The 12,008-nt window shown below is 50.8% G+C and overlaps 1 protein-coding gene across 1 annotated transcript in view; it reads left to right on the top strand.

Annotated features, from left to right (window-relative positions):
• LOC112226423 (ubiquitin carboxyl-terminal hydrolase 33-like) overlaps nucleotides 1-12,008 on the top strand; it is a 74,834-nt gene that overhangs the window by 3,435 nt on the left and 59,391 nt on the right. The window contains exons 2-5 of the mRNA XM_042308320.1: nucleotides 5,828-5,933; nucleotides 7,450-7,503; nucleotides 7,617-7,679; nucleotides 10,277-10,429. Of these exons, the coding sequence (XP_042164254.1) occupies nucleotides 5,850-5,933; nucleotides 7,450-7,503; nucleotides 7,617-7,679; nucleotides 10,277-10,429 (354 nt within the window). The 5' untranslated portion in view covers nucleotides 5,828-5,849. The remainder of the gene's footprint in view (nucleotides 1-5,827; nucleotides 5,934-7,449; nucleotides 7,504-7,616; nucleotides 7,680-10,276; nucleotides 10,430-12,008) is intronic.

Below are 12,008 nucleotides of genomic sequence, written 5' to 3'. Positions count from 1 at the left end.
TCTGCATTATCTCTGACCAGAGGTCGGCAGGCACAATGACTCGCTCATCTCTCTTGTGAAAATACATGGCTACTTCCAAGGGTACATGTTATTACACTCCAGGCCACTTCTGCAGGATCACATGTTTCAGTGTCTGGAGCTCCTGGTCCAGGTCAGTGGCTCTCTGGATGTGTCTGGAGCTCCCGGTCCAGGTCAGTGGCTCTCTGGATGTGTCTGGAGCTCCCGGTCCAGGTCAGTGGCTCTCTGGATGTGTCTGGAGCTCCTGGTCCAGGTCAGTGGCTCTCTGGATGTGTCTGGAGCTTCTGGTCCAGCTCAGTGGCTCTCTGGAGCTCCTGGTCCAGGTCAGTGGCTCTCTGGAGTGTCTGGAGCTCCTGGTCAGTGGCTCTCTGGATGTGTCTGGAGCTTCTGGTCCAGGTCAGTGGCTGTCTGGAGCTCCTGGTCCAGGTCAGTGGCTCTCTGGATGTGTCTGGAGCTCCTGGTCCAGTGGCTCTCTGGATGTGTCTGGAGCTCCCGGTCCAGGTCAGTGGCTCTCTGGATGTGTCTGGAGCTCCCGGTCCAGCTCAGTGGCTCTCTGGATGTGTCTGGAGCTCCCGGTCCAGCTCAGTGGCTCTCTGGATGTGTCTGGAGCTCCCGGTCCAGCTCAGTGGCTCTCTGGATGTGTCTGGAGCTCCCGGTCCAGGTCAGTGGCTCTCTGGATGTGTCTGGAGCTCCCGGTCCAGCTCAGTGGCTCTCTGGATGTGTCTGGAGCTCCCGGTCCAGCTCAGTGGCTCTCTGGATGTGTCTGGAGTGTCTGGAGCTCCAGGTCAGTGGCTCTCTGGATGTGTCTGGAGCTCCCGGTCCAGCTCAGTGGCTCTCTGGATGTGTCTGGAGCTCCTGGTCCAGCTCAGTGGCTCTCTGGATGTGTCTGGAGCTCCTGGTCCAGCCAGTGGCTCTCTGGATGTGTCTGGAGCTCCCGGTCCGGCTCAGTGGCTCTCTGGATGTTTTCTGGAGCTCCCGGTCCGGCTCAGTGGCTCTCTGGATGGCCTTTAGTCTCTCACTTGACACAGGCAGGTAGTGAATCATATTGATTGATTCCACTTCAACCTCCACAGGGCCTCTGTTGTCTTGTTCTGTGAGGTATGCCCTGCTCAGGGTGTCGGCCAGCACCACGTTTTCCCGGAACGTATCGGAGACTGACCTCGTAGTTTTGGAGTCTCATGAACATGCGCTGTAGTCTTTTTGGTGCGCTGAGGAGAGGCTTTATCATGATGCTCTCTAGAGGCTTGTGATCTGACTGCACTTCCACAGTTCATCCATGTGTGAATTGGTGGAACCTCTCCATGCCAAACACCAAGCAGCTCCTTCTCTATCTGTGCATACCCTTTATCAGTCTCTGTCAGGGCTCTGCTAGCTGCTCCTTCTCTGTCTGTGCATACCCCTTTTCAGTCTGTCAGGGCTCTGCTAGCTGCTCCTTCTCCATCTGTGCATACCCTTTATCAGTCTCAGACTACCAGCTCTCTGTAACCTAGAGGGCAACCAGTGGGTCCATCTCCTCTATACCACTCACCTGGTAGTGTGGTGGATGGGACTACCAGCTCTCTGTAACCTAGAGGGCAACCAGTGGGTCCGTCTCCTCTATACCACCCACCTGGTAGTGTGGTGGATGGTACTACCAGCTCTCTGTAACCTAGAGGGCAACCAGTGGGTCCGTCTCCTCTATACCACCCACCTGGTAGTGTGGTGGATGGTACTACCAGCTCTCTGTAACCTAGAGGACAACCAGTGGGTCCATCTCCTCTATACCACCCACCTGGTAGTGTGGTGGATGGTACTACCAGCTCTCTGTAACCTAGAGGACAACCAGTGGGTCCATCTCCTCTATACCACCCACCTGGTAGTGTGGTGGATGGGACTACCAGCTCTCTGTAACCTAGAGGGCAACCAGTGGGTCTGTCTCCTCTATACCACCCACCTGGTAGTGTGGTGGATGGGACCACCAGAGGCAAGGCAGATCACCTATAAAGGGTGTGGCCAGGGTTTGTTTGAGGGGGTCTAGGTTGGTGGGGATGTGGTCTGGTCCTTTTGGTGCAGGTCCTCCGGGATGGGATCTCGCTGGTCTGGGCCGGGTGTCTCGCTGGTCTGGGCCGGGTGTCTCGCTGGTCTGGGCCGGGTGTCTCGCTGGTCTGTTGCTCCTGTGTGAGGTGTTGGGACTACGGTTGAGGGTGACGTCCTTCAGGGTCCTGGCGAAGGTGTGGACTGTTGTCTTGTAGAGATGGATTTGTTTTGTACTTGTGCGTATGAAATTTGCTCCAGTTCTTGTCTGACTGAACCAGTAATGAATGAATGAGTTTTCTTGTTTTGCTTTGTTAGGTTCTGTCTGTCTCTGTCTGTCTGAGAGAGAAGGACCCCATATGACAGACACCCCCTAGTCTAAGGGTATGCTGTACCGTAGGGATAGGTGCACATCGATTCACTGGAGTATCACATCTTCTATACCTTGGCCTCAATCTTCTTTTTTAACTGTTGAGCCAAAATATTTTCAACACTTTTTATTTTATTTCCATGATTGATCAAAACTAATTTGCTCATATGATGATATGTGTATTTTGGACTGCCTCTTTAGTCCTCACAACTAGTCAGAGATGAAGGTTGTCAGGCCTCTAGCCCCATTAGTACTAACGGGAGATCATAGGGCCACGGATTATATCTCTCTCTGAGAGATAAGAGGAAGTTGCTTACTATGCGGTACGACGTACACAGAGCAGACCTGGAAAAACCAGTTATGCTGTCTGGAGCCTCCGGTTCCAACGCTGACAAGCAGACAGACAGCTTGGTGTTTGACAGGCAGGCAGGCAGACAGCTTGGTGTTTGACAGGCAGGCAGGCAGACAGCTTGGTGTTTGACTGGCAGGCAGGCAGACAGACAGCTTGGTGTTTGACTGGCAGGCAGGCAGACAGACAGCTTGGTGTTTGACTGGCAGGCAGGCAGACAGCTTGGTGTTTGACTGGCAGGCAGGCAGACAGCTTGGTGTTTGACTGGCAGGCAGGCAGACAGCTTGGTGTTTGACTGGCAGGCAGGCAGACAGCTTGGTGTTTGACTGGCAGGCAGGCAGACAGCTTGGTGTTTGACTGGCAGGCAGGCAGGCTGACAGGCAGGCAGGCAGGCAGGCAGGCAGACGGACAGCTTGGTGTTTGACAGGCAGGCAGACGGACAGCTTGGTGTTTGACAGGCAGGCAGACGGACAGCTTGGTGTTTGACAGGCAGGCAGACGGACAGCTTGGTGTTTGACAGGCAGGCAGGCAGACGGGCAGGCAGGCTGACAGGCAGGCAGGCGGACGGACAGCTTGGTGTTTGGCTGGCAGGCGGACGGACAGCTTGGTGTTTGACAGGCAGGCAGGCTGACAGCTTGGTGTTTGACTGGCAGGCAGGCAGACAGCTTGGTGTTTGACTGGCAGGCAGGCAGACAGCTTGGTGTTTGACTGGCAGGCAGGCAGACAGCTTGGTGTTTGACTGGCAGGCAGGCAGACAGCTTGGTGTTTGACTGGCAGGCAGGCAGACAGCTTGATGTTTGACTGGCAGGCAGGCAGGCTGACAGGCAGGCAGGCAGGCAGGCAGGCAGACGGACAGCTTGGTGTTTGACAGGCAGGCAGACGGACAGCTTGGTGTTTGACAGGCAGGCAGACGGACAGCTTGGTGTTTGACAGGCAGGCAGACGGACAGCTTGGTGTTTGACAGGCAGGCAGGCAGACGGGCAGGCAGGCTGACAGGCAGGCAGGCGGACGGACAGCTTGGTGTTTGGCTGGCAGGCGGACGGACAGCTTGGTGTTTGACAGGCAGGCAGGCTGACAGGCAGGCAGGCAGGCTGACAGGCAGGCAGGCAGGCTGACAGGCAGGCAGGCAGGCAGGCAGGCGGACGGACAGCTTGGTGTTTGGCTGGCAGGCGGACGGACAGCTTGGTGTTTGACAGGCAGGCGGACGGACAGCTTGGTGTTTGGCTGGCAGGCGGGCAGACTGACAGGCTGGTGTTTGACTGGCAGGCAGACAGACAGCTTGGTGTTTGACTGGCAGGCAGGCAGACAGCTTGGTGTTTGACTGGCAGGCAGGCAGACAGCTTGGTGTTTGACTGGCAGGCAGGCAGGCTGACAGGCAGGCAGGCAGGCAGGCAGGCAGACGGACAGCTTGGTGTTTGACAGGCAGGCAGACGGACAGCTTGGTGTTTGACAGGCAGGCAGACGGACAGCTTGGTGTTTGACAGGCAGGCAGGCAGACGGGCAGGCAGGCTGACAGGCAGGCAGGCGGACGGACAGCTTGGTGTTTGGCTGGCAGGCGGACGGACAGCAGTGTTTGACAGGCAGGCGGATGGACAGCTTGGTGTTTGGCTGGCAGGCGGGCAGACTGACAGGCTGGTGTTTGACTGGCTGGCAGACTGACAGGCTGGTGTTTGACTGGCAGGCAGACGGACAGCTTGGTGTTTGACAGGCAGGCAGACGGACAGCTTGGTGTTTGACAGGCAGGCAGACGGACAGCTTGGTGTTTGACAGGCAGGCAGACGGACAGCTTGGTGTTTGACAGGCAGGCAGACGGACAGCTTGGTGTTTGACAGGCAGGCAGGCGGACAGCTTGGTGTTTGACAGGCAGGCAGGCGGACAGCTTGGTGTTTGACAGGCAGGCAGGCGGACAGCTTGGTGTTTGACAGGCAGGCAGGCTGACAGGCAGGCAGGCTGACAGGCAGGCAGGCAGGCTGACAGGCAGGCAGGCAGGCAGGCAGACGGACAGCTTGGTGTTTGGCTGGCAGGCGGACGGACAGCTTGGTGTTTGACAGGCAGGCGGACGGACAGCTTGGTGTTTGGCTGGCAGGCGGGCAGACTGACAGGCTGGTGTTTGACTGGCTGGCAGACTGACAGGCTGGTGTTTGACTGGCAGGCAGACGGACAGCTTGGTGTTTGACAGGCAGGCAGACGGACAGCTTGGTGTTTGACAGGCAGGCAGACGGACAGCTTGGTGTTTGACAGGCAGGCAGACGGACAGCTTGGTGTTTGACAGGCAGGCAGACGGACAGCTTGGTGTTTGACAGGCAGGCAGACGGACAGCTTGGTGTTTGACAGGCAGGCAGGCGGACAGCTTGGTGTTTGACAGGCAGGCAGACGGACAGCTTGGTGTTTGACAGGCAGGCAGGCTGACAGGCAGGCAGGCTGACAGGCAGGCAGGCAGGCTGACAGGCAGGCAGGCAGGCAGACGGACAGCTTGGTGTTTGGCTGGCAGGCGGACGGACAGCTTGGTGTTTGACAGGCAGGCGGACGGACAGCATTGGTGTTTGGCTGGCAGGCGGGCAGACTGACAGGCTGGTGTTTGACTGGCTGGCAGACTGACAGGCTGGTGTTTGACTGGCAGGCAGACGGACAGCTTGGTGTTTGACAGGCAGGCAGACGGACAGCTTGGTGTTTGACAGGCAGGCAGACGGACAGCTTGGTGTTTGACAGGCAGGCAGACGGACAGCTTGGTGTTTGACAGGCAGGCAGACGGACAGCTTGGTGTTTGACAGGCAGGCAGACGGACAGCTTGGTGTTTGACAGGCAGGCAGGCGGACAGCTTGGTGTTTGACAGGCAGGCAGACGGACAGCTTGGTGTTTGACAGGCAGGCGGACGGACAGCTTGGTGTTTGCTTGGTTCATTAACAGTATTTCAGGATTCCTGTTGTGGTCCAAGCTGGTTTAGAAGGACATGAACAATAGGGGATTGTCTATTGTTGTCCACATCGGCACTCTTTTTCTTGTTGATCTTACTAATGTCATTGTTGCTTGAATGCCCATGACTGTGTGTTTACCTCGCTCTCTCTCTCCCCCCTCAGACAGGTGAGGTGCAGGTGAGTGATGCCTGTGTGTTCTAGCAGTGACTGTCCCCATCTACAGTGTGTTGGAGAGATCACCAAGGAAGAACTCATCCTCAAGTCTCATGTGAGTCCACCTGTCCTGATGTTAACTAGGCTAGCTAAACTATCTTTATCATTATTTAATAGATGTTAACTAGGCTAGCTAAACTATCTTTATCATTATCTAATAGACGTTAACTAGGCTAGCTAAACTATCATTATCTAATAGATGTTAACTAGGCTAGCTAAACTATCATTATCTAATAGACGTTAACTAGGCTAGCTAAACTATCATTATTTAATAGATGTTAACTAGGCTAGCTAAACTATCTTTATCATTATCTAATAGATGTTAACTAGGCTAGCTAAACTATCATTATTTAATAGATGTTAACTAGGCTAGCTAAACTATCATTATTTAATAGATGTTAACTAGGCTAGCTAAACTATCATTATCTAATAGATGTTAACTAGGCTAGCTAAACTATCTTTATCATTATCTAATAGATGTTAACTAGGCTAGCTAAACTATCTTTATCATTATCTAATAGATGTTAACTAGGCTAGCTAAACTATCTTTATCATTATCTAATAGATGATAACTAGGCTAGCTAAACTATCATTATTTAATAGATGTTAACTAGGCTAGCTAAACTATCATTATCTAATAGACGTTAACTAGGCTAGCTAAACTATCTTTATCATTATCTAATAGATGTTAACTAGGCTAGCTAAACTATCATTATTTAATAGATGTTAACTAGGCTAGCTAAACTATCATTATTTAATAGATGTTAACTAGGCTAGCTAAACTATCATTATCTAATAGATGTTAACTAGGCTAGCTAAACTATCTTTATCATTATCTAATAGATGTTAACTAGGCTAGCTAAACTATCTTTATCATTATCTAATAGATGTTAACTAGGCTAGCTAAACTATCATTATTTAATAGATGTTAACTAGGCTAGCTAAACTATCTTTATCATTATCTAATAGATGTTAACTAGGCTAGCTAAACTATCATTATCTAATAGATGTTAACTAGGCTAGCTAAACTATCTTTATCATTATCTAATAGACGTTAACTAGGCTAGCTAAACTATCATTATTTAATAGATGTTAACTAGGCTAGCTAAACTATCTTTATCATTATCTAATAGACGTTAACTAGGCTAGCTAAACTATCTTTATCATTATCTAATAGATGTTAACTAGGCTAGCTAAACTATCTTTATCATTATCTAATAGATGTTAACTAGGCTAGCTAAACTATCTTTATCATTATCTAATAGATGTTAACTAGGCTAGCTAAACTATCATTATATAATAGATGTTAACTAGGCTAGCTAAACTATCATTATCTAATAGACGTTAACTAGGCTAGCTATCATTATCTAATAGCATTCGCTGAAATAGAAACAATGATTAAATGTCCAAGGCCTGGATGTTTCCCAAGAAATGAGGATGTTGTCATTGGAGAAGGCCTTGCTCTATCATGTTACTGTTTTTTAGCTGCTGTCTGTCTGGGATTATTATGTTGTCTCACCGGTCTGGCCTGGTCACTGGAGCTAGTTGGTTTTGTTTGTTTGTGTTTCAAGGGCCAGTGCCAAGACTGCAAAGTTGGAGGACCGAATCTGTGGGCGTGTCTGGAGGTGAGTGGAAAGTTGTAACTCGTTGGGACTTTTATTTAGAAAGTTGTGATTTACCATTTTGGCCTCCATGCAAATTGACTGTTGTATAAATCCATTGTTTTCTGTGTTTGTAGAACGGCTGTGTGTATGTGGGCTGTGGAGAATCTCACACTGACCACAGCACCATCCACTCACAGGTGAGTGACCCTTGACCTCTACAACTCCCACATATAGCTACAGGATTAGAGCAGTACAACGGGATGAGTAACCCCCTGACCTTTACACTTCCCATACACACCTACAGGACTAGATCAATATTCAGGATGGTTCAGGAGACACCTACAGGACTAGATCAATATTCAGGATGGTTCAGGAGACACCTACAGAACTAGATCAATATTCAGGATGGTTCAGGAGACACCTACAGAACTAGATCCATATTCAGGATGGTTCAGGAGACACCTACAGGACTAGATCAATATTCAGGATGGTTCAGAAGACACCTACAGGACTAGATCAATATTCAGGATGGTTCAGAAGATAATGAGAAAAGAGGTGTGATGGGGGAGGGGGGAAGAAAGAATGGGAGGGAGGTTGGAGGAGACGAGAGTCCCAGTTCCTAGAGAGGGGAAAGGGATGTTGGAGGAGACGAGAGTCCCAGTTCCTAGAGAGGGGAAAGGGATGTTGGAGGAGACGAGAGTCCCACTTCTTAGAGAGGGGAAAGGGATGTTGGAGGAGACGAGAGAGTCCCACTTCCTAGAGAGGGGAAAGGGATGTTGGAGGAGACGAGAGAGTCCCACTTCCTAGAGAGGGGAAAGGGATGTTGGAGGAGACGAGAGAGTCCCACTTCCTAGAGAGGGGAAAGGGATGTTGGAGGAGACGAGAGAGTCCCACTTCCTAGAGAGGGGAAAGGGATGTTGGAGGAGACGAGAGAGTCCCACTTCCTAGAGAGGGGAAAGGGATGTTGGAGGAGACGAGAGAGTCCCACTTCCTAGAGAGGGGAAAGGGATGTTGGAGGAGACGAGAGAGTCCCACTTCCTAGAGAGGGGAAAGGGATGTTGGAGGAGACGAGAGAGTCCCACTTCCTAGAGAGGGGAAAGGGATGTTGGAGGAGACGAGAGAGTCCCACTTCCTAGAGAGGGGAAAGGGATGTTGGAGGAGACGAGAGAGTCCCAGTTCCTAGAGAGGGGAAAGGGATGTTGGAGGAGACGAGAGAGTCCCAGTTCCTATTGCAGCACATGAGTGTACAAAACATTAGGATTTTTAATCCTTGAGACATGGATTGTGTATTTGTTTGATTCAGAGGGTGAATGGGCAAGACAAAATATTTTCAACCTTTTGAACGGGGTATGGTAGTACGTGGCAGTTGCACCGGTTTGTGTCAAGAACTGCAACACTGCTGGGTTTTTACGCTCAACAGTGTTAGAAATGAGGCTTTCCTGTTTAGTCTCTACCCTCGCAGAAGGATTTTCAGGTCTAGTCTCTACCCTCGCAGAAGGATTTTCAGGTCTAGTCTCTACCCTCGCAGAAGGATTTTCAGGTCTAGTCTCTACCCTCGCAGAAGGATTTTCAGGTCTAGTCTCTACCCTCGCAGAAGGATTTTCAGGTCTAGTCTCTACCCTCGCAGAAGGATTTTCAGGTTTAGTCTCTACCCTCGCAGAAGGATTTTCAGGTCTAGTCTCTACCCTCGCAGAAGGATTTTCAGGTCTAGTCTCTACCCTCGCAGAAGGATTTTCAGGTCTAGTCTCTACCCTCGCAGAAGGATTTTCAGGTCTAGTCTCTACCCTCGCAGAAGGATTTTCAGGTTTAGTCTCTACCCTCGCAGAAGGATTTTCAGGTCTAGTCTCTACCCTCGCAGAAGGATTTTCAGGTCTAGTCTCTACCCTCGCAGAAGGATTTTCAGGTCTAGTCTCTACCCTCGCAGAAGGATTTTCAGGTCTAGTCTCTACCCTCGCAGAAGGATTTTCAGGTCTAGTCTCTACTCTCGCAGAAGCCAAAGCCCCTCCCCGGTCTATGTGGTCACACACACGTCAGGCACTCCTGGCGAAGAAGTTTAAGCACCGCCTTCTCCCAATCCTGATAGGTCCAAATAGCCAGTGAGAAAATCCTCAAAACCTCCTCCAGGGATGGCAGGTGTCCTAGTGGTTAGAGCATTAGGCCAGTAACTGAAAGGTTGCTAGATCGAATCCCCTGAGCTGACAAGGTAAAAATCTGTCATTCTGCCCCTGAACAAGGCAGTTAACTCACTCATCCCGTTCAGTCCTGACAGATTCTGTCTACACACTGAAGCTCTGCTCCTTAGGGGTGGGTGTTGTCATCCTTGCCCCTTTCTACCAACAGTAATGCAGACACATGAATAATGTGTCGGTCTGTCTGACCTGTCTGTCTGACCTGTCTGTCTGACCTGTCTGACCTGTCTCTGTCTGACCTGTCTCTGTCTGACCTGTCTGACCTGTCTCTGTCTGACCTGTCTGACCTGTCTCTGTCTGACCTGTCTGACCTGTCTCTGTCTGACCTGTCTCTGTCTGACCTGTCTGACCTGTCTCTGTCTGACCTCTCGGTCTGTCTGACCTCTCTGTCTGTCTGACCTGTCTGACTTCTCTGTCTGTCTGACCTGTCTGACTTCTCTGTCTGTCTGACCTGTCTGACCTGTCTGTCTGTCTGACCTGTCTGTGTGTCTGTCAACAACAACAATATACTGTATTTGTTTATTTGCTTATACCACCTTTATACATTCTATTACACCTTATAAATATCTAGAAACATTAACATGTTTATAACCCCTCTATAACAGGAGACTGGGCACAACCTGACAGTGAACCTGACCACTCTGAGGGTGTGGTGTTATGCCTGTGGGAAAGAGGTGTTCCTGGAGCGTAAACTGGGCCCTCACTGCCCTGTCCCCAGCACCAAGACCCTCACATCACCTCTCACCAACAACACACAGGTAATGTTATGCTCTGAAACCAACGTTGGTTGGTTGATATGCCGATTGGTTGGTCGATTTATTTATTGGTTGATTGGTCGGTCGGTTGATTGATACATTCATTGATGCAGTCATTGAGTAATTGATAGATTGATCCCTGAATTCATTGTGATTGATACCTAGATTGATTGATATCTAGATTGATTAATACCTAGACTGATAACTGATTGATTGATACCTGAATTGATTGATAGATTGACTGATGCTTTGATTGGTTGACTAATTAATGACTGAATCTCAAATCACAATCTCAAGTTCCCTCATTATTGAAACCGTTGTCTAGCTAAAGCCACAACCCCGACCAAATCAACCTATAACATGAACACTGTACAGATTCAGTCATTGTTGTTAATTATTTCACATCCTTTGAGACCGGGGCGGCAGGGTAGCCTAGTGGTTAGAGCGTTGGACTAGTAACCGGAAGGTTGCAAGTTCAAATCCCCAAGCTGCCAAGGTACAAATCTGTCGTTCTGCCCCTGAACAGGCAGTTAACCCACTGTTCCTAGACCAGTTAACCCACTGTTCCTAGACCAGTTAACCCACTGTTCCTAGACCAGTTAACCCACTGTTCCTAGGCCGTCATTGAAAATAAGAATTTGTTCTTAACTGACTTGCCTAGTTAAATAAAGGTAAAAATCATAATCATTCAGTTGTAGCTTTGTTTCTTTCTCTCTGTAAAATGCAGCCAAAGCAGGTGGAGCTCCTCCCACTGTTGCAGCCAAAGCAGGTGGAGCTCCTCCCACTGTTGCAGCCAAAGCAGGTGGAGCTCCTCCCACTGTTGCAGCCAAAGCAGGTGGAGCTCCTCCCACTGTTGCAGCCAAAGCAGGTGGAGCTCCTCCCACTGTTGCAGCCAAAGCAGGTGGAGCTCCTCCCACTGTTGCAGCCAAAGCAGGTGGAGCTCCTCCCACTGTGCAGCCAAAGCAGGTGCTCCTCCCAGCCAAAGCAGGTGGAGCTCCTCCCACTGTTGCAGCTAAAGCAGGTGGAGCTCCTCCCACTGTTGCAGCCAAAGCAGGTGGAGCTCCTCCCACTGTTGCCGCCAAAGCAGGTGGAGCTCCTCCCACTGTTGCCGCCAAAGCAGGTGGAGCTCCTCCCACTGTTGCAGCCAAAGCAGGTGGAGCTCCTCCCACTGTTGCAGCCAAAGCAGGTGGAGCTCCTCCCACTGTTGCAGCCAAAGCAGGTGGAGCTCCTCCCACTGTTGCAGCCAAAGCAGGTGGAGCTCCTCCCACTGTTGCAGCCAAAGCAGGTGGAGCTCCTCCCACTGTTGCAGCCAAAGCAGGTGGAGCTCCTCCCACTGTTGCAGCCAAAGCAGGTGGAGCTCCCACTGCCGCCACTGTCCCACTGTTGCCGCCAAAGCAGGTGGAGCTCCCACTCCCACAGGTGGAGCTCCTCCCACTGTTGCAGCCAAAGCAGGTGGAGCTCCTCCCACTGTTGCAGCCAAAGCAGGTGGAGCTCACTGCCCACTGTTGTTGCAGCCAAAGCAGGTGGAGCTCCCACTCCCACTGTCCCACTGTGCAGCCAAAGCAGGTGGAGCTCCCACTCC

This window comes from Oncorhynchus tshawytscha, linkage group LG28 (genome assembly GCF_018296145.1).
Source record: "Oncorhynchus tshawytscha isolate Ot180627B linkage group LG28, Otsh_v2.0, whole genome shotgun sequence".
Taxonomy (NCBI): Eukaryota; Metazoa; Chordata; class Actinopteri; order Salmoniformes; family Salmonidae; genus Oncorhynchus; species Oncorhynchus tshawytscha.
The sequence above is the reverse complement of the archived record's forward strand: the minus strand, read 5'-3'. Positions and strand labels throughout refer to the sequence as shown.